At 36.1% G+C, this 24,385-nt stretch overlaps 1 protein-coding gene across 2 annotated transcripts in view; it reads left to right on the forward strand.

Moving 5' to 3' along the window:
• The first annotated feature begins 481 nt into the window (after positions 1-481).
• LOC107742951 (rap guanine nucleotide exchange factor 4-like) overlaps positions 482-24,385 on the forward strand; it is a 60,596-nt gene continuing 36,692 nt past the window's right edge. The window contains exons 1-4 of one of the 2 annotated variants that reach the window (XM_016556035.1): positions 482-549; positions 4,958-5,100; positions 5,291-5,379; positions 8,276-8,422. In XM_016556035.1, the coding sequence (XP_016411521.1) occupies positions 482-549; positions 4,958-5,100; positions 5,291-5,379; positions 8,276-8,422 (447 nt within the window). Of the gene's footprint in view, positions 550-4,957; positions 5,101-5,290; positions 5,380-8,275; positions 8,423-10,765; positions 10,820-24,385 lie in introns of those variants that run through there. The other variant, XM_016556037.1, reaches the window with a different exon arrangement.

Genomic DNA, 24,385 nt, shown 5'->3' on the forward strand with positions numbered 1-24,385 from the left:
TGTCTTAATTATTATTGGTTTTTTTTTCATCGTACATTTTTTTTGGTTGTAGACTTTGAGTGAAGTGGAAGAAATATCTTAGATTTCATTAGAAATATCTTAACTGTGTTTCGAAGATGAACGAAAGTTTTATGGAGCGCCATGAGCTATGACATTTTGGGTTTCTATTAAATGTCGTTGATTCTTGTCTGAATATATGTTATTGTGGTTTATTGTGCTCATTTATTTATATAATATTGGGAAACTCCGACAAAACGAGTGTTGAAAATAGGCACTGTGTACGTACCAGTCTATGGTCTCAAAACAGCGCTTGTGACAACTAGCCCCGGTGTGTTTCCGCGCTGTGTCAGCTCAGTGGGCGGCAGCAGCATCGCTTAGAGTCTGACTCAAACTCGATCGCTCTCAGTAAAGTCACATCTGCTCATGATCAGGTGCATGCGGACGATGCGAACTGTAATTTTACTCCATGATTTCACCGAAGATGGTCGCGGCACACACCTCCTGCCACCCGTCCGCTTCTGCCGAGTGGATCATCTGTCTGGATAAGAGGTACCATCATTTACCCTGCACAAACTTCATTCTTCTGTCCTAATGCTGTTGTTCTGGTCTACCTTCAGCAATAATTTGCACAGCAGTGCCTCATGCAAAAGACGTTTCAAGCACATTTGATTTGTTAAACAATATTAGAATGTAAGTTGCATGCCATAAATGTCAAATGCGATTGTTAGTGTGATTGATGTAGCTACAGTATGCATTCAGATGCAGCGTTTCATTCTCAGCCCGATAGATTTCAGATGATAGATGGATTCATTGCAAGCTTCACGTCTTTCGCTGCTTTGATTGTGAATGCAGTAGATGGTGAATTGAAGTGCACTGAGTGTAGTCTGTAAAGGGTTGTTTGTCACCTGGAGGAGGCCACCAGTGCTGCAGTGCTTGTGTTACTGCAGACGTATGAAGAGACACTTTCTGCTGTGAAGGGCTTTAGTAACAAGGAATAGTCCACCCCAAAATGAAAACCCATTCACCCTCATGTCATAGCAAACCCCTACACATGTGTTTCTTCAGTGGAACTCAAAAGGAGAAGTTTATCAGATTTAGAATGACACAAAGGTTAATGATGACAGACAGATGACAGATCATTTTTGGTTGAACAATCTCTTGAAGAATTAAACGTTTTTACACATTAGACTTTTCATTTGTAGTAATAGCTATACTGTGAGTGTCTGGACTCTGCCCATGATAGATACAGGACATCTCCAACATTTTAAAGCAGTTAACAAACATTACAGTCTCGTTATCAAAGATAGAGCAGAGATTTGTGTGTAATGTATTTATGACACACTCTAATGGGCTCCGACCTGCTCTTCCAGTGAATGGCTCCATCTCGCTGTAGATCAATATAGGTCTGTTGAAAAAAGTAAATGTGCCAGTACTCATCTCTCTCCATTCCTGTCTTTATCTCGTTTCACCTGACATTGTTTTGATGGAGACATAGATGCATAACAGCAATGTCCAGATTTTTCCCCTCTGACTCAAACGACAACATATTGATTGCTGTTTGAATTATATGAACGTCATACATTTGCCTATCGAGGCTGAAAGTAGGGCTGCACGATTATGACAAAAATCATAATTGTCGATTATTCCTTTGAAATTGTAATTGCGATTATTCATTTGCGATGAAATGAATGATGTTTACACCTTTGTTTGAAGCAACTGCATGCCATATTTTTATATGAAAATAAACAAGCTGAAAAAACTAACTGAAAAACTTTTATTGCTATTCTATAGTATTAAGCCTCAAATGTCAACTATACATCGGATTGGTTTCTCTTTAAATAAAAAGGTAAAAATATGCATGGTGTTATAATGTTATACTAAAACTAAAATGAAAACAAGATAACATGTAGAAAGAGAAAAAAAAAGCATCTTAAGCATGCAGAATAACATAAGTGGACTTTGAACGATTAATTGCTGCTTTGAATGATTATGTAATTGTGGCGTCCATAATTGTAATTGGGATTAGATATTCGATTAATTGTGCAGCCCTTCTAGTTTTGTACTATTTCAAAATGCAAGTCTTGAACTAAGATTGAGAAGAAATGGAGAAGAATTTGAGGATCTCCATAAATGCCCTGAAGCTAGGAGTTTGTTAAATCATTAACCCTTTAGTTTGAGCAGTAATACTTGCTATGGAGAGAATTTGTATTCAAACTGTGTTGTTCTGCTGAAAACCTTTGGGTTAAACATCTTGGTCACATTGACAGTGTTATTTAGGTTTTGATGTAGAACTGTTTGCATAGTAAATGTAAATCATTAACCCTTTAGTTTGAGCAGTAATACTTGCTATGGAGAGAATTTGTATTCAAACTGTGTTGTTCTGATGAAAACCTTTGGGTTAAACATCCTGGTCACATTGACAGTGTTATTTAGGTTTTGATGTAGAACTGTTTGCATAGTAAATGGATTTTTAGTCTCTGTTAAACACCCTCAGACACACAGGCACATGATCACATATTGTTTGCACAGGTGTGTCTGACCTCTAAGTAGACATGTGCAAGACACCTTTTTAAAAATAAAGTCTAAATTTTCAGCTTTAATCTTATATTTAATATGTTCGTTTTTAAATTTAATGTAGTTTCAGTTTCAGTCTGTTCACTGACTGTCGGATGCATATTACACACTAAACAAGGAAAGGAAGGGCAATTTTAGATTTTTATCACTGGAAATAAAATTGCATTTACAAGGTTGATACACTGAATGTCTTTGTAGAAGACCTAATTCCAAAGCTTTTGCCAGATTTTTATTTGATGTCAATATTAAACATTCTGGCTATGCATGACTGATCATGCCATTTTCTGAGTCACTCTAAAAAATGCTGGGTTAAATACAACCCAGTGCTGGGTAAAATAGGGACAAACCCAGCAATTGGGCGATACGGTCACACAAACGTCAACCTCTTTAGTTTGCAAGACATGTTAAGGCTGCAGTGTTTTGCTTGACTTGCTCTGTGATTGTGTGAGGTGTTAATAGGCCGATACTGTCAATATCCCATTACTCCACAGTGCTTAAACCTTAAACATTCACGTGTGATCGATCTCGGTGTCATTCTGCTTAGCCAGAGCTGTTGCATTAAAAAGTACTTACAGTATCTACATTGCATTGGCCATTGTTCAACCTGCACTTTAGAGCATTGCTCATCAAAATCCCATCGTTCCACCACTAGATTTGTGTCACATACTGTACAGTACCTCATGATTTACTGTTTTGTATGATGTTGTGTTTTGTGATGATGAGCATTCTTTCTCTGGGGTGTTGTTGAATAAATCAGACTTGCTATATTGAACCGCTTCAAGTGACAGTAGCAGTCAAGGGTCCCCTAAACATTTATAAACCCTCAAATGATCTTATTTATTTAGCTCACTGCATTAGCACAGTATAGTACACAGGTTAAAGCACATGGCTAAAGGTGCTCTGGGATAAAAGGCACATTTAAAAAAAAAAAATCAGTAGTTAGCACAAAAACTCAATTTAGCTGATTCTTGACACAATTGCCAGCAGTTGCAAGTACAAGTTGATTGTAAGCTAATTTGATCTAATATTTAATGCACCTGAATCCATTAAAATACCAAATATATTTTGAGACAGAGGTCCTGATAATGATTTTCAGTTTTGTTCGAGGTAATTAAATCAAGTTTTTCAATAACAGAAGTAAATGCATTTGAGGTAATACATTGGGATATAATGAAACCATCATATAATCAAATAGATGTATTGTTACTACTGTAAAGACATATTAAATTATTATGGGATCTCCTCCTCCAAGCCTTTAAAAAAAAAATCTTACTTTACTTTACTTTACTTTTAGTCATTTAGCAGACGCTTTTATCCAAAGCGACTTACAAATAAGAAAAAGTAATTAAAACTAAAAGCTAAAACTCTATAAATACTATATATATACACACATTTAAGAAAATAAAAGAAATTAAATAAAAATGACAAATGCATACAACAACATTTCAAAACTAAACATTTAAATGAAAACAAAAAAAATAAAGCTAAAAACAATTATATTCATCATCATCAAATCTATATTCATAAAATGAACATATTTCAATGACAGTGTATATTTTGAACAAAAATGCTTTTATTTATCAAAATAAACAGAAAATAGTACAAACTGAAGTTTTGAACAATTATTAACTTAGATATTATGCATAACACATTACTTTATTGTGTCTACAAATAGTTTTTGGATAAATACTGGGTGAGTTTTGCCTTGAGTGTGGGGTAAAAGGCCCCCTCATCATATATATACATGATTTTTTTTTTTTTTACCAAAACAAATCACTTATAATTTATTTTAAGAACACAGAACGTGTTGCTCGATTAATTTGTCTGCAATCATACACTATAGGAATAGTGAAAAGCATATTTTCCTTAAAGGAGTAGTTCACTTTCAAAATGAAAATTCTGTCACCATTTACTCACCCCCCACTTGTTCCAAACCTGTATGAGTTTCTTTCTTCTGTTGAACACAAAAGAAGATATTTTGAAAAATGTATCAGTTGATGAGCACCATTGACTTCCATAGTATTTTTTTTTTCCTACTATGGAAGTCAATGGTGCTCATCAACTGTTCAGATCCCAACATTTTTAAAAATATCTTATTTTGTGTTCAACAGAAGAAAGAAACTCATACAGGTTTGGAACAAGTGGGGGGTGAGTAAATGGTGACAGAATTTTCATTCTGAAAGTGAACTACTCCTTTAAGGTATGCCTTTAGCTCGGTTGTACCCAATGTGCTCTGGTTTATAATCAGACTTCTAAACAGACCAGCTCCACCATAGTGCAAAACACACACACACACACAAACAAAAAAAAGCCATGAGAATGAGCAAATAATGAGTCAGCTATCGCTGTAATTTGATTTGTATGTGTGTTTCTGTGTATGCAGACCGGAGGAGCGTTCGGGGGAGGATGTGGACATTATCTTGGCCCGTCTGAAAAGTGTGAAGGCCTTTGAGAAGTTCCACCCTGCACTACTTCAGCAGATCTGTCTGTGTGGCTTCTACGAGTGTCTGGAGAAAAGCATCACATGTCAGTCAAACACACACACACACACACACACACATGCACTCACGCTCACACACATATGCCTACATATGATGTGAAAACATTGTTTGTTCACAGAATTACTTCACACAAGGTTGCATCGTGACTGGGTCTAGTGTAATGATATGATTTTTTCAGTAGGGCACTACCTTCTCTCTGTTTGTGTGTGTGTTAGTGTACAGGCAGGGTGACATTGGCACTAACTGGTACACCGTCCTGTCCGGTTCCCTAGATGTCAAAGTCTCAGAAACTGCAAACCATCAGGTACGTTGTCATGTCAGTTCTGTTTTTAAATGATAGTGAACAGAGCTATCATGGGTCTGAACTATCAAAGAAATGATAATATTAACATTTTAGGCTTTTCATTTATGTGCATCGTTTAACTTCATATGTTTCAGAATCCTCAATATCACCACATAACAAATTAATAACTAGATTAATGAATTAATAATTGATAATGATCTAAACAACTACAATAAGTATATCCAGATTTATTCTCATGCATACAGTACTCTCACTTAGTATTTACTATATTTGACCCTGGACCACAAAACTAGTCATAAGGGTCCGGAATCCGGAGATCCGCGGCGGAGCCGGAGCGACTGAGAACCAAGGTGGAGCTGGCGGGAGGAAAGAGCCCAACGGAGCCGGTGGGACGGAGTTGCGAGGTGCAGCCAGAGGAGCAGAGTCCTGAGGCAATGGCGGGTCGAAGCCCTGCCAAGGTGGAGCCGGAGGGACGAGGGAGCCCGGTGGAGCTGGTGGACGACGATGGAGAATGGCAGACCCGCGGCGCTCGCACCGTATTGATGGTGGGCTGAGGGCGAGCAGAAGGGCTGCCAGACGACAGCAGCCCCAACCAGCCAACTCTCATGGCTGGACTGGGAAACGGGAGCCCACTCTGGACTGGACATGGGAACAGGAGACGAAGGAGGGCTGGACGGGACCAGCGGGGACGAAGGAGAGAGGAGAGGGGGCCAGTCGGTCTCCAGATCTGTTTCCCAGTCAATAACGTCCAGCAGTCCCAGATGCACAATAAGCTCACCCTCAGCCGCGGTGCAGTGGGCGGAGTGGGCACCGTCCACGGCTTGCTCCCTCGTGGTGGGCACTGTCGCCGGCTCTCGCACCTGGTCTGACGGGGGGGGCTTCACATCCGGGGCGATCCTCCGCTCAGTTGCTCGGCATTGCACTGGCTCGTTGATCGCGGCGGTAATGGGCTCTCCGTCATCGGTGGGCTCGGGCTGATGCTCCGCACCGCGGGGAGATGGTGGGCTGGGCACTGGGTCTGGAGTGGAACTGGCGAGATAATCCTCAGGCGAGACAGTGAGAGGCAATCCTTTTCTTGCCAGAATCCACTTCACAAATATGGCGAAATCCTCTCGAGGACCATCTTCGGACGACGGCGCTCTGCTCGCGGTGTTCAAGCATGCATCATAGAATGAGCAGATTGCGTCGTCCGGGTAGCTGGTGCTGCTAGCTAACAGCCGGAACAGTCTCGTATGGTCCTCGAGAGATCTTTCCCCCTGCTCCAGCAAAAGGAGGAGATATTCCGGGCGAAGGAGGGCATCCATGAAGGAAAACACAACGGAAACAAAAACACTGAGAGAAAATGGGAAACAAAAACGGAGGGTGGACACACGGAGGTAACGGTTTGGGTCGGGTCTTCTGTCACGATTCGCTGTGGGAGGAACGATGGAGACGCGGAGAAACATTCAACAGTCTTTAATACTTGAATCACGGGGGAAAATCCACAAGAGGAACACGGGAAACACACGACATCCAACAAGTAGACCCGATGAATAACTAGGGAACAGACAGGAACTAATATACACAGGGCAATCAGGGGAACACAGGTGCATGGAATCATAAAGCAATCAAACTAAACAAGAACAGGAAAAAGACCAAATAAGGAAACACAGGAAGAACTACGGGGGCAAAACGGGTCCAAAAGTCTGACAGGAACATGATCTTTACTTAATATCCTAATGATTTTTGGCATAAAAGAAAAATCAATAATTTAAAACCCATGCCATGTATTGCTGGCTATCGCTACAAATAAACCTGTGCTACTTATGACTGGTTTTGTGCTCCAGCGTCACATATAGAAAATCTTAACTGCTTGATTGTTTATCGTTGCAATCGTATATTGTTGCAAAATGAAAACTATATTATCAAACAGCTCTTTATGTAAAGTTGGATATATAAGTATGTTCAACTTCATCTGCATATGTACAGAACACTAATGTAAAGCAATATGTACCATATAGCAGATCTGAAACTGCTTGATCGCATGTATTGTTGTAAAATGTAAGCTGTATTTATTATCACATAGCTCTAATCTGCTAAATGTGACTATAATACATGAAGATATTAAAATATTATAAATATTAGCAACATGATTTTTTTGTAAAGCTGCTTTGAAACAGTGTATTGCTGTATAAATCTTGCTATATAAAGCACTATATAAATAAATTTGACTTGATAATAGAGCATACGCATACTCACACATTCACTATAGTTCATCAAGGACAGTTATGTAAATCATCATTTACATAACTGTTATTACATCACATTAACAGGTCTCCTTAGACGTACAGTATCTCACCTAAAAGGAGTTATATTTAGGTACAAGACAATTATGAGAGGAGATGGAGCACTCAAAAGAGTGTCAGCTAAATTCTGTTCAGTTTGCTGAATGTCCCTCATTTGTCTCTCTGTTCTTTAGCAGTTGCTTTTTGTTCTCTGTGCTTGTGTTGTGAGCAAAAAAAAAAAAAACCTTTACTGGAATTATTTTTTAGTTGCTAGGTAGAATCTGAACTGGAACTAGACTTACGATTCCCATCCCAAGTGAAAACGAATATGATCTTATATTCAGCTGCTCACAGTGGACGTTTTTTATTGAGTGCAGGTGCTTATTATAGACCGCAGCAGAAAACTAGAGCAACTCCTAACAGATCTGCGTCTTACATTACAAACCTTAGGGACAAATGAGCTGACCTCTCTCTTTCTCTGTGTGTTGTCCTTGAGAAAGGCCTGAATCTAAGTGGAAGTGCATCAGTCTCTCAGTCAGAAACATCTCAGATGGCTTATATATGACTCCTCTCTTCTCATCTCTTCCTCTCTGAAAGAGTTGGCTCTGACCTGTGTTTCTCTTCATGTTAAGGATGCTGTCACCATCTGTACGTTGGGCATCGGCACAGCTTTCGGAGAGTCTATTCTGGACAACACGCCGCGGCACGCCACCATTGTCACCCGAGAGTTCAGTGAACTGCTGCGGATTGAGCAGAAGGACTTTAGGAGACTGTGGGAGGTATGACAGTTTACTGAGAGTATAGCAGTGACACCTATATGAACAACCATGATTGGAAGTTGTATGTATCTGTTTTGTTTAATTTATTGTGTAAATTAGGCAAGTGGAAACTTGAATATCGGTAAAATAAATTAGGATTATTAACACTGTCAGATTATTACCACTCTTATGAAAAGAAGTACACTTTAGCATACTTTTAAAAAGAGTGCTTATTATGGAAGTAATACACTTTAATAAAATAATAAACTTACAGTAAGTGCTTATATTATATTAAAGTGCATAAACTTATATTAAATGCTATTAGCTCAACTTTACAGTATTTTTTGACCCACCTACGTAGGACTTAAGTATATCTTTTTCATGTATTTGTCAAATATATTTGTAATTACACATTTGTAATGATTAAGTTGCAATGTAATACATATACAAATATATATATATATATAAAGAAAAACCTGAAAAATCTTTTTTCTTTTAAATGAGCATTTTTGTCAGGCTCCTATGTTTAGGTTCAGTAATTTCACTTTAATGGCAAAGAAAAGGCTATTAGTCATTTATTGAATGCTTTATTTTAAAAAATGTCCAATGTTATTTTCATAGGAGCCTGATAAAAATGCTCATTTAAAAGAAAAAAATCTCAGGTGGACATATGTATGTATGTATATATTAACCTTAAATGTAATATCAAATAACACACTACAGTTAAAACTAGAATCAAGTACTTTAAATGTGTTTTAGCATGTTAGTCAATACATCAAAATAAGCGCACTTCCTTGAAACACGACAAAAGATGATTGAAACAATTATTTAAGACATACTTTAAAGTAATACAGTATTACAAAGTGCACTTTTTAAAAAGTGTACTTAAGTGTGTTAAGAAACAAATGTACTTTCCTTAAGTACACTTAAGTGGCCTTTTATTTCATTCATATTATATTGTCTGCAAGTACAATTTTTAAAACTTTGAAATTTTGAAGTACAAGTACTCACACAAGGGCAGCCATATGAAAACAATAATGAATTGAATTGAATTTGAATTGACAGACCCAACCTATTTTACATTTGTAATGTGATTTTTGAGTGAATCTCATATTGAAGGGGAAAAGATGTAGAATGAGACTTGATTTTATCGATCTGGAATTAGATCCATGAAAGTGGATGTTACAGAAAGTAAGAAAATAGAATGGTATTGTGATGTCAGACATTTCACTTCATACAAAACTGTACACTGTGTCAACGAGCTCCTGAATCCACACTGGTCCACCCTTAATTCCCAGACTGCCACAATTTATGCAAAAAACTAAAAAGTTAAAAATGTATTTACGTCTGTAGCCAGCAGGAGGCAGCGAGGGAATAAGAAATGTTCTGTGGTCATCCTCTAGTTCAGTGGTTCTCAAATAGGGAGCCAGAAGTCAGGAGCCACTAGGAGACCTAAGCACACTTCCAAGGGGGCTAAAGATGGATTAAAACACCCTTAAAATAAGCTAAAATAGCTAAACATGAAGATGTCTTATCCCATCCTCACAAGCCATTGGAAAAGACATGCAAATTCATAGGCCATAAAGAACTCTGAAGAACATTTGGTTCTTAAAACTTCTGTAGTTACGGAATGTAGCTGTTTAAATGTACTTAAAATGAATTTACTTAGGTCTTTTATTATACTGCCACTCCTCGTTTCTGTAAGTAGGCAGATTTATCATTACAGCAGCTCCAAAAATATTTGAGTCTACATGGCTTTGAATGATGAACGTCTTTAAAGGTCTTGAATAATGGATGGCCTTGTAGTCAAAAAGGTTGAGAAACACTGCTTTAGAGTGACACTATAAATGTATGTTTTCTGTATCGTTTATGTAGAGAGTCGGGGGATTTTAGGCATGTTGTGCTCACTTCCCAGCACTCAGGAATTTTCTATCACTTATTCTTCAAAAACGCAACAGATGAAGAAGCTTTTTTTTGTCCTTTTCAATCTTTGGCAGAAAAGGCAGCAGTGCTTCTGCTCTTCAGGGCTGTGAGTTTATTTCTATCTTAGTCTTTCATTCTCTCGTTTTGTTCTTTCTGGCCCGTGGGCAATCAGAAATTCTGGGCCTGATGGGAAGCTTTAACTGGAGCAGGTCAGAGAAGGACAAAGCAGCCTGGAGCTACACCAGAATGAGAGGAAGACAGGGAAAACAGGAGAAAGAAACAAAAATAGAGGAAAGGAAGGAGAAGGCTGAGGAAAGATATCAAGACACAGAGCTCCCCTGAGAGGGACTGTCCTTCTGCTGAGTGTGTGTGTGTGTGTGTGTGAGTGTGTGTGCGTGTGTGTGTGTGTGTGTGTGTGTGTGTGTGTGTGAGAAGCGCACTGGGAAACTGAGAGGACCAGCAGAAGTTCTCTGCTGTATCTGATATAGCTCTAAGGTGATGTCTTAACTTATGATTTCTGTTTCTGGCTGGCTGCAGTTATAATCTATTTATAGTATTTTTTTTCTCTGACTGTTATAAAGATATATAAGTATTTATGGCTGTTTTGATGTGGTGATTTGTGCTTATAAGATAATTAATACAGAACAAGTTAGTGTAGTGTTAAGCTTGTGTGCATTTTTTAATTTGAAAGACACAATAGACAGGTTCTATAAACATGCCACTGGTCAGTCTGTGTTTCATTATATTGGTTTTAATTGTGTTGGAAACTAATCTGCTCTGTATTGAGATTTTACAGCAGTGCGCGTTTAAAAACACAATTTCTGAATTTAACAATCAAATGTGGTAGTGTTGTTTGAATAGTTTTTTTGAGTACAGTAGATACACTCGCACAATGGCACACACTCGTCTAACTGAGTTAAAAGTGCAGGTTATTGTTAGCTGGATCTTCACTGGCTGTCAGTCATGTTGTGCTGTGCTGATGTGTTAATGATGATTTGATTGAATACATGTCTGTGTGCAAAGCTCCTGAACAGATCAGTGATGTTCAGTGCTGTCTGACTTCCTCGGTCTGTTGGAGTGAAGCATCATGGTGTTGTGTGATATAGAGAGGTCACTGTAGCTCAAACATCAAATTCCTCTAGTTATTTTACCGTTATCCTAATGACATGATTATAAAAACATACAAACACTTAGTTTAAAGGGGTCATAGGATGCTTTTTTAAAGATCATTATTTTGTGTATTTGGTGTAACAGAATATGTTGACATGCTTTAATGTTCAAAAAACACATTATTTTTCAAATACTGTACATTATTGTAGGTAGGCTATGCCCCGCCTCTCTCAAACGCTTAGTTTTCTACAAAGTCCCTCCTTCCGACAAGCACAGTCTGCTCTGATTGGCCAGCTGAACCAGTGCATTGTGATTGGCCGAACACAACAAGCACGCGTCGGAAATGTAACGCCCCTTACCATAATCGCCAGCTTCATAGTTATTATACCGTTATCCTAATGACATGATTATAAAAACATACAAACACTTAGTTTAAGGCCTAAAAATACACTTGTAAAGAGTGATAGGTATATTAAGTAAACTAAAAAACTGTACTTGTAGATAATAGATTATTAAAGAAATAAAAGGCCACGTAAGTCTACACTCTAAAAAATGCTGGGTTAAATACAACCCAGTGCTGGGTAAAATAGGGACAAACCCAGCAATTGGTCTGTTTTGACCCAGCGGTTGGGTTACTACCCAGGAGGTTGGGTTAAACATTTAACCCAACCGCTGGGTCAAAACAGCCCAATTACTAATGTTTAAATACATAACATACACGCATCATATGACCCCTTTAAGGCCTAAAAATACACTTGTAAAGAGTGATAAGTATATTAAGTAAACTAAAAAACTGTACTTGTAGATAATAGAATATTAAAGAAATAAAAGGCCACGTAAGTCTAATTACTAATGTTTAAATACATAACATACAAGTTTCAGTAACACTTTAGTGCAATTCTCACTGGTTGCTTATTAGCATGCCTGTTATTAACATATTGGCTGTTTATTAGGGCTTATAGAAGCACATATTTTGCATGACCATATTCTACATCCCAAATCCTACCCAATACCTAAACTTAACAACTACCTTACTAACGATTAATAAGCAGCAAATTAGGAGATTATTGAGGCAAAAGTTGTAGTTAATGGTTTGTTAAAAGCGAGAACTGGACCTTAAAGTAAAGTGTGACCCAGGTTTCAATAGAAATTACATTAAAATATATTTTAGTTTACCATTAATGCTGGTCAGTGCATTCAGCAGTACACTTAAACCATATTTCAAAGACAATAGAATTATGATATTATTACATATAGAGCCTACTTAAGTCCTACGTAACTAGGTCAAAAAACACTTTGAAGTTTAATGGCATTTAATATAAATTTAAACTATAACAATTTTCATGTAAACGCAATTTAGATGCAATTAAGTATCTGAAATCATTCATTTCGCACTCATTTTTAAGTATATTATTTAATAAGCATGCAATTTTATTAAATATGCTAAAGTGTACTTCTTTTTCACAAGGGTAACATAAGCTTACCAGCATAGTTTATACAGTTGTTCATCATTAAAGTTGCTGAATACTAGATATGTGTTGATATGTAAATGTTTGTGGTCATATAATAAGCCTATGGTGGTGATTAGATGAGTTGCTTTTGCAGTTTGGTTTTCTTAAATGATCTGGGTGGACTGTGCTGGAAAAGGTATTTTAATTGTGAATGATGGAGTATGTCTAGATTATACATAAAACTCACATTACAAAATAACAGGAGAAATCCCTTTGTCCATGATTTGATCACTTTAAGATTCAGGTTAGAGTCTGTGTAAAGTCCATGTGAACCAGATGTTGCTGCCGACTTCAGTATTGTGATGCATTTCCAACTGAAATGGAACATTGAATAGAGGATGGGGGTTTATTTTAGCGCAGCTCCTCTCCATCTCTCACTAACGGCTGGAGGGCTGAGGTTAAGGATATTCTGTTCAGTCCATCAAACTGACGTCATCTGAGAAGGAATGGCATTCCAGAGCGGAAGCAAATTTACAGATTATTTAAGCACCAATTTTTTTTTCTGTGGATTAACTTGTAAGGATTAATTATTCACCTCAATACTAGCAATGTGCGTTAACAAAATAGATAGTGCCCGTTTTGATTTTTGATTTGCAGACTGTTTTACAGTTGTGTAGAGTCAGCTTACTTTAACAAAAATAGCAAATGACTGCTCGAATGCTTTCTGACTCCTTTCCGTTTACAGTTATAGATCTTATTCACATGGCTGCTGGGAAAGAGAGGTGTGTTTGTGTATGGGTTTGTGTGTGTTTGTAGTGTAATGCTTGGTCACTGGGTGGGTTGCACAGAGAGCTGACTAACAGGAAACCAGAGAGACATTGAGTGTCTGTGTGTGTGTGTGTGTGTGTGTTTAGGGGGATTTTGGGATGGGCAGGATGACCATGTTCCCATCCCACCCACACCAGCTTACACCCATCTATTATAACCACATACTATATATGCAAACATATGACAAAAAAGGTTCTATAATGTGATTTTGAGTTTTTGAAATATTTTAAATCGTCAGCTATACATGCGACCAGCATTGTACGATCATTACATCATCATTAAACTTAATCTGAATGTGAAATAGATACTTATTAGTAATACAGTGGTATGGCAAAAGGAACACGGATTTGGTTCCCACTTAATTCTTCAAAATGTCACTAACCAAAACAATTTAGTTTACATTCACTTTTGTTGTCCAAGGAGTGCAGTCAATGGGAACCGAAACTGTCTAGTTATAACATTCTTCAAAATATCTTCTTTTGTCATACAGGATTGGAATGACATGAGCTCAGTAAATGATGACAGAATTTTTTTTTTTCTTTTTTGCAGTTTTGGATGAATTGTTCCTTTAACAAGGTTTGAGGAGCAATATGTAATATAGTTACTGCACATAAGCATAAAATTGCCATAATGTTCAGTATACTGGGTTCTCTGAAAAACAATCCTACAGCCAGTATAGTTTATAAATTACGTTATTATGATAAATAATTTTTTACGGTAAAAGACTGTAAAAATGCTACTGTAAAAACATAATTGGCTTAACTGGCCAATGCAATGTTCCCTTACTCTGTACAATGAAAAATTGTAATAGATCTAATGGGACATTTTATTTAATTTTACATAATAAAATACCTGAAATACTATTAAATGTGTTTTGGAAGTTAAAAAGTCATCTAATTTACAATTTATAAGTCTACTTATTTTACGGTGAAAAAAACATAAATTGACATTCCCAGAATTATCTGTGTGTCACTTTATGTTTGAGTTCAGAAATGTTATTTCTTCTTAGTTTTTTCAGTTATGTGCATGAGGGTTTTATGTTACATCTTATGTTGTTAAATGAATGTTTATTGCATTATTTAAGTACGATGTGTGTTACCATGATGGTGTTTTGTATTTGTGTGTATGGCACATAACATGATCTTGGTCAATACCAAGTGCATCTACAATTTATGTTTATTTCTATTTATAATTATCATCAATTACCAGTATAACAATGTTATAAATAGTACCTGGTTTTCCTGGTTTTGCTTGCGTTCTCAATGAGTTATGAAAACATTATTCTGAATGTTCTCTGAATGTTTAAAATGTCCAATTTTTTAAATGAGTTAAAATGCTTTTTTCTTGGTTATATGACCATTAAGGGAACATTTGGTAACACTTTATTTTAAAGTGTCTTCGTTACACGTTACATGTACTTACTATTATTAAAAACAATTAATTATGCATAATTACATGCAAGTAACCCTAAGCCAAACCCTATTCCTAACCCTAACCGTATAGTAAGTACATATAGTTCATTAATATTACTCAGTACTTCGTGACAAGGACACCTTAAAATAAAGTGTAACAAAACATTCCATTTTATTATTCAGCAAACATTATGGGAATGTTACTTTTGAATGTTCAGAAATGAGTACACTCTAAAAAATGCTGGGTAAAAAACAACCCAACTTGGGTTATTTGGCAACTCAGCGCTGGGTAAATATTGGACAGAACACATGCTGGGTTATTTTGACCCAGCTGGTTGGGTTAAATGTTTTTACCCACCATGCTGGGTTGTTTTATTTAAGCATTTATTGTCTAAAAATTATTATATTGCTGGCTTAAAATGGGCTGGAAATTAAAAATCACACTCAGAATTAATAGAGGCAACAACAATAATCAAATGATGAACATTCCATCAGCTGACTGACATCTCGTCCTTATGTTGCGTTGCGTAAAACAATATAATTGACACCACATTAAAGACTTTATAAATGAAATAAAATGTATACAAACCTTTATTTCCCGGAAAGAGTGCACCAAATCGGTGACAGCGCTGAGAACCGCTCTCTCCCGTAGAGGACTCAAAAAGCCTGTGATCTGACTTTAACTCAGCAGCTGCGTTGTTTCATCGGAGACAAGCTCAACCCAGCGGTTGGGTAGAAAAAATAACCCAGCGTTAAAAATGACCCAGCAACTTAGTTACAGAAAAACTACCCAGCACCTGGGTAAAAATATAAAAAAAAATAACCCAATAAAATGACCCAACAAGCTGAACCCAGCATTTGGGTAAAAAAAATAACCCAGTACCTCGGTAAAAGTATTAAAAAACAACCCAATAAAATGACCCAATGGGCTGAACCCAGCATTTGGGTTAAAAAAATTAACCCAGCACCTGGGTCAAAATATTAAAAATAACCCAATAATATGACCCAACAGGCTGAACTCAGCATTTGGGTTAAAAAATAACACATCATTTTTTAGAGTGTAGTAACATTTGAAAACGTTATATGAACGTCCAACTAAAACGTTACAGAATAAAATGTTCCGTGAATGATGCATAAATAACATTTTTGTGCTACTGTTTTGAGAACATTATTAAAGGCCAATGTTCTATTTAGAATATTAGTTCATAACTTTGAAAAAAACCTTACCAGATTATCCACAGTTCTGAGAATGTTCTCTGTTAGCTGGGACACAATATGTCATTTAAAATATGGGTATATGTAATGTGGTGTTTGGGTTTTGTTTCATGTTCATGTTTTCCATGTCTTTTATTTTGTAATTGTTTCCTGCTGTTAGTGTCATGCTTCCCTTCCCTCATGTATCTCTGCCTTGTGTATGTGTCATGTTCTGATTGGTAGTCCTAGTCATGTGTCTTGTTTCCCATTGGTTTGTTCTTGTCATGTGACCCTCATTGTCTGATATAAGTAGCCATCATGTTCCCATAGTTCTTGTCGTGTATTGATGTTGTAACCTGCTGTCGGTGAGTCTAGTCTGTTCATGCCACGTCGAGTCTGTTCATGTCAAGTCTGTTTCATGCCTCATCATGTCTGTTCATGTCAAGTCAAGTCTCGGATTATTGTTTGGATGTTTGGATCACTCTGTAAATAAACTGCACTTGGGTTCTTCACTACACTCGCCTTCAGTGGATGATTCGTTACAGTAAAACAACTGTGAAAAATCAATACAGAAAGTTCCCTAATATTGATTCAGTTCATTGGACCCTATTTTTATGGACTGTTTGAGTGTAGAGTGTATAATGTGATGTTTCTTGTACTTTTGTCTTTCTATAACAAGTGCCCCTACAAAAAGACTGTGTAGTTTTCTGCCAAACCCTTGTGGCAAATTCTAGTGAACGTTCCTGCTAAATTGCCACATGTTCGTATCTTCATATTCAGATGGTCTTCGCAGTTGTAGCAAAGTCAGTTGCGCATTGTAATTCTGTTGTGCACTACAAATCTGCATGTTTAAATAAATCTTTAAATCTTTATGTTCTTATGGCAAAGAACTATGTGCTGATAGTGGCAGAGATTTACTGTCAGTTCACCTCCATTGCTAAAGATTGGTAATCTTCTGGCAAATTAAATTTGCTACAAATTCATTGCCAGTTTGTCGCAAATAGTTTTTGCAGTGGTGATGTTATCTCAAATGAAGCACTAATTATTTTGGATGTGTTTGATACTTCAATCATAATTTCATTAAATGCTCAAGTTAACTTAACTTCTGTCAGGACTACTATCGTCAAAATGATAGATACTTAGCATAACGTTTGGTTTGGCGGTATGGTTCTGTTCTGGGCAAAAAACTCCCTGCCCATCCATGCAGCCTGTCATGAATGAGCAGGGAGAGCAGCAATAATAACCCCCCTAGGGTTAACAGAACAGAACAAGGCAGATATCATTAATGTACTTAATGATATTTAAGTGTAACACATTATTCAAGATAAAGGAGTCTGATTAGCAAGGAATATCAGAAAGCCAAGTCCTGACTGTGGCGAAAGGAGGAGCTGGGGATGGAGAAGGGTAATTTGCTCCTGAGCAAGCTGAAAAGCTGCTGAATAATACTGAATAGAGCTTATATAGGAATGCCGCGATAGGTGTCGTATTCCTATAGCTATATGTGATCAGCTGAGAATCAGCTGATGCAAGCTTGACTCACGTGACCTGCCAGAACTAACGCTAACGCTTAATTTATGGCATCATGCTATAGTGCATAACTTCAACCATTTTATTTCTCTGTGAAACTTTTATTTCACAACAAAGAAATTCTAAGTGAATAAGCAATCACACTTTATTTTAAGGACCAATTCTCACTATTATCAAACCATTAACTATGACTTTTGCCTCAATAAACTCCTAATTTGCTGTTAATTAATAGTTCGTAAGGTAGTTGTTAAGTTTAGGTGATTAGGGATGTAAGAATATGGTAATGCAGAATATGTGCTTTATAAGTACTAATAAACAGTCAATATGTTAATAATAGGCATGCTAATAAGCAACTAGTTAATAGTGAGAATTGGTGCCTATACTAAAGTGTTACAGAATTAGCTTTATATAATATTTTCTTTTTCAGAAAGTACAATTATTTTCGAATTCCTTTTGGCATTGCTTGTGTCACAGAAATAACAGCAGCTTGAACACAAAATATTAAAAATGTTTTATTAGTATATTAAATTATAATATGCATTAACATAAATATTACAAAAAAATATTAAAATTAATAATTGTTTTGCACATAGCATTAACATTTTGATATTTTATTTAGCAACACAAAGTGAAAATACACTGCTGTCTTATACTGGAGTATAATATGACTCATTCACAAAAACAAATCAAACAAAACTTTCAAAACTCCGCAAGAAATCATCTAAATTCAGTGGAGCAAAACTATCATTTACAGGGTAGACTTTTATACTCCAGTGAATATTTCTCAGGGAAAGTTCATTTCAGTATCGACACAAATGTAAGCATTCAATGCCCACAATTTGTTATTTCATAAAGCCACATTTTGACAGCTTTCAGACTTTCGCGGTAACTAAGTTTCACACACTGTGGATGTGTGACTGTAGCCCATTATCCCAGCACGTTTGCTCCAGGTCCTTCAGGTTTGGGTGACACCTGTGCACTGCAGTTTTGAAATAATGCCAGATATTCAGGTTAACCATTCACCTGTCTGTTTTTCAAGTTTCTTTTGCATGTTTCCCTGCATCCGTGTAGCTTTGAAGTTTGCCCGGCGTCCACACAGCTCTGTTTGCTCTCGTCTGACACGACATCTGTCCACATATCTCAGTTGCCTCATTATTGAGTTTTTTTGCCCCAAACATGGATCTCTCTGAGTAATGGCATCTATCTTCTGTTTGATTGCTGTATCTCTCTCAGTTCTGAACTTTGAGGTTCCTGGATGGTTGATGTGGTTTTCATCTCCTAACAATCGTACCTTCTTCCTAATTGAGGCATTAGTTTGACTTTATATCTGTGCTCCTGCATATTTATAATGATCCTAATGATCAGTAACTGTAGGGTTTATCCAGAAAATGCCATTTATATTTTAATTATTTGTCGGTTGCAATGATAATACATTGCATTTAAAATGAAAATAATTAATTTGAGGTTTTGTTGGTTGGAAAACCAATTCAAAGAAGAGGGCTACTGAATACTAAACTAGTATATTGTTATTTCCAGCAAGCAGCTAATCATGGATACTGTCTGGTAATGGTCAGACGTCCCGCTGATGCTGGAAACACACTCAAAAAACTCCAAAGTCAAACTCTAATTATCTCAGAAGCAGGCTACTGTTGTCATGGCGATGGACACTCTTATTAGTTCTGTGTATTATTATTGTCAGGGTGGCATAGATCTCACAGATGGTCTTTATAAACTTTTTCTTTTCTTTTTTGCATAACAGTTGTGCAGACCTGCTACACAATGGCTTATTTCAGTGCTTTCATTTCCTGTCGATATATTGGGTTTCTGCATTGATACAGATATAATCGATATAGTAAAAGCACTAATGAGGAGATTATCAAATGTGCGGTTTCATTACCCTCCCAAAACTAACCTCAGTATTTCTGTGTGAGTGGAGAAGAGGCTCCATGAGACGAGCAGAACTCTTTGAGTTTGATAACAAGTTTTTGGTAAAAGTCTTATATGCTCACCAAGGCTGTGTGCGTTTATTTGATCAAAAATATAGTAAAAAGTTTAGCACTTATTTTACAGTGCTGTTCTGCATGTACTTATGTACTTATTATAGTAAATAGCTGCGTAATAACTAGGTACTAACCCTGACCCTACCCTTAAACCTAACCTTTACCCATGTTTACCTTATATTACCCAGTACTTTCTTAGTAAGTACACTGTATGTACACATAAAGTGCCACAGTAAAAAAAGCAATATTGTGATTTTTTTTTATTTAAATGAACAATAGAAATGCATTTTCTATTGTGATATATGTTAAAATGTAATTTATTCTTGTGATGCAAAGCTGAATTTCCAGCATCATTACTCCAGTCTTCAGTGTCGCATGATCTTTCAGAAATCATTCTAATATGCTGATTTACTGCTCAATAAATATTTAATATTATTATCAATGTTGAAAACAGTTTTGCTGCTTCATATTTGTATGGAAACCAAGATTCTTTTTTTCAAGAACAGCATTTATTTAAAATGTCCAGTGTCATTTTTGATCAATTTAATGCACCCTGCTGAATAAAAGTATTAATTTCGTACTGGCCCCAAACATTTAAATGCTATAGTGAATTATTAATTGATTAAATAAATGTGAAATTCATATCAAATTTACATCATTAAAAACAAAACAAAAAATCCAAACAATTACATCTAAATAATCAAGATATATTTCTTGGTTATATAATGGATATCATTGGTATTTTTAAATCTATCTGTTTTGGCTGATCTGGGGAGTTTTCTGTCTGTTCGGAGATGTGATTCTCAGAGGCTTGTGAAAGTGTAGAGGTGGGTTATGTAAGAGTTTGCTTGAGATCTTCACACACCCTGAGCACGAACGCTTCATTACTCATTACTCTGCTCAGGTCGGATGCCTGCAACTTAAAGAAACAAATCCTGCCACATTCAACATCACTCTGCAGCACATGTGTGCACATCTGTATATCAGCTGTGTGTGCGTGTGTGTGTGCTTGTATTTATTGTGTCTCATCATTATGTGTTTGAGTGAGTGGCCATGTGCAGGTGATATTTATATGCTGTTTCACATATACTCCATTCTACATTTTTTGCATTGTGTGTATTGAGGGTCTGGGTCTTCGCGCTATTGGAAACTCAATTTGAATTGAACTCATTGCTGTCTTGAGCATCGGGTTGTTTTTTTTGTTTTTTTTTAATTGACAGCACTGCGCAGCCACAGTGATCTAATTATAAGAACTTTTGTTTTGTATTTATTTCTGTAGAAACACTGTTTAAACATGTGATTTTGTGTGTGCTGTTTGTGCATCTGACTGTGTAATTGTATATCAGCCTGCTCTAAGCACCTCTGGGCTGTCTTGTCTCCTCCAATCACAGCGTCCCACTAAAGCCCCAGGGGATGATGGGTAATTTGTCATGTTCTGTTGCTGTTTGTATATAATTTAGGTCATTAGAGTTTAGCGTATAGCATATATGTTGTATAGAGTCAGCAGCACATACCAGGGTAGCTTTACTAAAACTAAAAGCATAACACATTTTTGTTACTTGGAATAAATGTTAATATTATATTATAAATATTAATGAATATATATTATAAATATATTTAATAAACATTTAATGTATTTAATAAAAATAAAATAATAGAATAGAATATTTTAAAGTATATTTTTTGAGGATTCTTTAGAAGGTTAGAAGGTTCAAAAGAAAAACTTTTTTTTGAACAGAAACCTTTTTTATATAAATATCTTTACTGTCACTTTTAATCAATGTAGCGCATCCTTGCTAAATAAAAGTATTCATTTATTTTTAAAAATCCTAAACTGTCAGTATTTGTGTATATATTAAAAAATGTCTTAAAGTAACCCATGTATTAATAAGCATTAACATGCAGTAAAGTGACAAGGTTCCAAAATACTACTTCTTTTTTTAAATGTTTAAGTTCTTAATTGTGATCTGTAAGGCATTAAGCATAAATACAACAATCCAATGAAATATTTGGATAATATATATATATATATATTATATATATGAACAAATAGTATTGTAGGCTACAAATATTTAATTGGTTTATTGAACAAATAGTATTGTTCATATATATATATATATGACAGCTGTACCACATGGTGGAACGATGCACAAGTCTATTGACGATCAGTCGAATAATGAGCTTTACACACTGACAACTGTCTTTATCATCATTAAATATAACTGTTGCATATACTGTAAGTCTCCTCAGGAGAGCTTTGTGCAGTTCCACTGATTACCATACAAAGAAAAATCATTACAAATACAATAGAAACATGACAGAGGCAGAGTCATTTCCAATTAGCGCTCTGCACTGAACTGTCAGATGAACTGGAGCTGTATAACGCGAGCGCTTCCTTTCCAGAAATGAGAAAGAGATGCCTGCTAGATGACTGGAAAATACATTTATTTTAACTCTGTGAAAAAGAAGAACAATTTAGCATACTTTTAAAAAGATTACTTATTATGGAATTAATATACTTTTAAAAGAATATACTTAAAAAAGGGTTAGTTCACCCAAAAATGAAAATTAGGCTGCGTTTTACTCACCCCTGAGGCATCCTAGGTGTATATGACTTTTTTCTTTCAGACGAATCCAGTCGGAGTTATATTAAAAATTGTCTTTGATCTTTCAAGCTGTTTAATGGCAGATTCGTCTGAAAGAAGAAAGTCATATACACCTAGGATGCCTCGGGGGTGAGTAAAACGCAGCCTAATTTTCATTTTTGGGTGAAATAACCCTTTAAGTACAAACTGAACTGAATGTTTTCACACACTTAACTGCACGTTAATTGCAAATAAAATGGAAATGTATTATTGTTTAAATTTATGTTAAATATGCTTATCTAGAGTTTAGAATACTTTTTGACTCACTTAAGTGCATAAATACCTCGCAGTTACTTCAGTTGTCTTAAAGGTGCTTAAAAGGTTCTTCACAGCTATGCCACAGAAGAACCATTTTTGGTTCTTTAAAGAAGCATCTCTTTCTTACCTTTTTATAATCTGAAGAACCTTTTGTGAAACAGAAAGGTTCTTGAGGTGTTAAAGGTTCTTTATGGAATCATTTAGACAAAAAAGGTTCTTCTATGGCATCGTGAAGCACCTTTATTTCCATTAAAGCGTTTCATCCAGGTCGCCAGTAGCAAACAATGGAGCTAAGTAATTTACAAACTAAGTAATTACACCATTTCAAGCATTTTATCTGCGTCATATGTTCTGTAAAAAAATTTTCATATCGACGGCATATCGGCGGCATATTCGCCGATACCGATATATCGGCGACAGGCTCATATCGGCAAAACGATATATCGGTCGGGCTCTAGAACTAACCCCATATGGACACTCACTCTCTGACTGCTGTGTTCAGTGTTGTGTCATTTATCGATAGACATAATGACATATTAGGCTGGGTTTGTGTGATTTATGGGATGCATCAGTCAGAGATAATGACTTGTCCTCTCTCAGATAGACTCCACTCCCTAGAGAGCCAGACACTCACATCTGAGCCACAGAAAGGCCACATTAACTGTCCCAGGTGTCCTGGTTAATGGCTCAGGCCGCCTCTGTGTCATTAGTCACTGAGCTTCATTTATTGGCACCTCCTGTTACCAAAACATTCAGCTTTGAGAGTGATAAAATCAGCTTATTCTGTCACGTTCTGTCTATATAATGATATTTATCAACTGTGTTTTATTGCATGTTCTCAATTCTGAATCCTTTATAAACAGACAGTGATGTAAAACGTCTTCAGTTCTGTATTAGGTTTGATGGATCAGAACAGATGTTAATTAAATTTATTGACATATTGAATACGGTCTTTGGGGATGTGCGAAACCTCTGCATGTGGTGAGGTCTTAAACCTATTATGGATGACACTTTGGATGGACTTTCTACTCTTTCGCCAAACACTAAATGGGCACTAATCTCTCTCGTGTGTCTATAATTAGCAGATGCTTTTGTCCAAAGCAACAGAAAGTATACTAGTGCCCTCCTCCAGAGAAATCCAAGGTTAAGTGCCTTGCCCAATGGCACTATCTTTCCATCTGTCTGTCTAGAATTTGATGTCAGTTATAGATGTTAATGGAAATGTCGAGTAACGGTGTGCTCTCTTATCATCCTTTTTTTTTCCAAAACTTTTTTTTTTTTAAGAAAAAAGTATTTAAGAAAGGAAACAAACAAACAAATAGTAATATTTCTTAATAACTTGCTATACTAGAAAGCTGGAAACATGACAAAATTAAATCCTCTCCAAAAAAATAATAATTGTAAAATGTTTTATTCTTTGTGAAAAAGAAGTGTGCTTATTTGTGTTGAATGTGCACTTTTTGCATACTTCATATCTTAAAGATACATTAAAAATACTTGCAAATAATATAAAATTAATGGAAAAACACGTTAAGTAGACTTTAGTGGCCTTTGATTTAATTAAAATACTTTCATGTTTCTTAACACAATTTAATAGTGCACTTTGTAATGCTGCAAAATGTTACTTTAAAGTACT

The sequence above is a fragment of the Sinocyclocheilus rhinocerous genome, unplaced genomic scaffold (assembly GCF_001515625.1).
Source record: "Sinocyclocheilus rhinocerous isolate Xijiao unplaced genomic scaffold, SAMN03320098_v1.1 scaffold45, whole genome shotgun sequence".
Classification (NCBI taxonomy): Eukaryota; Metazoa; Chordata; class Actinopteri; order Cypriniformes; family Cyprinidae; genus Sinocyclocheilus; species Sinocyclocheilus rhinocerous.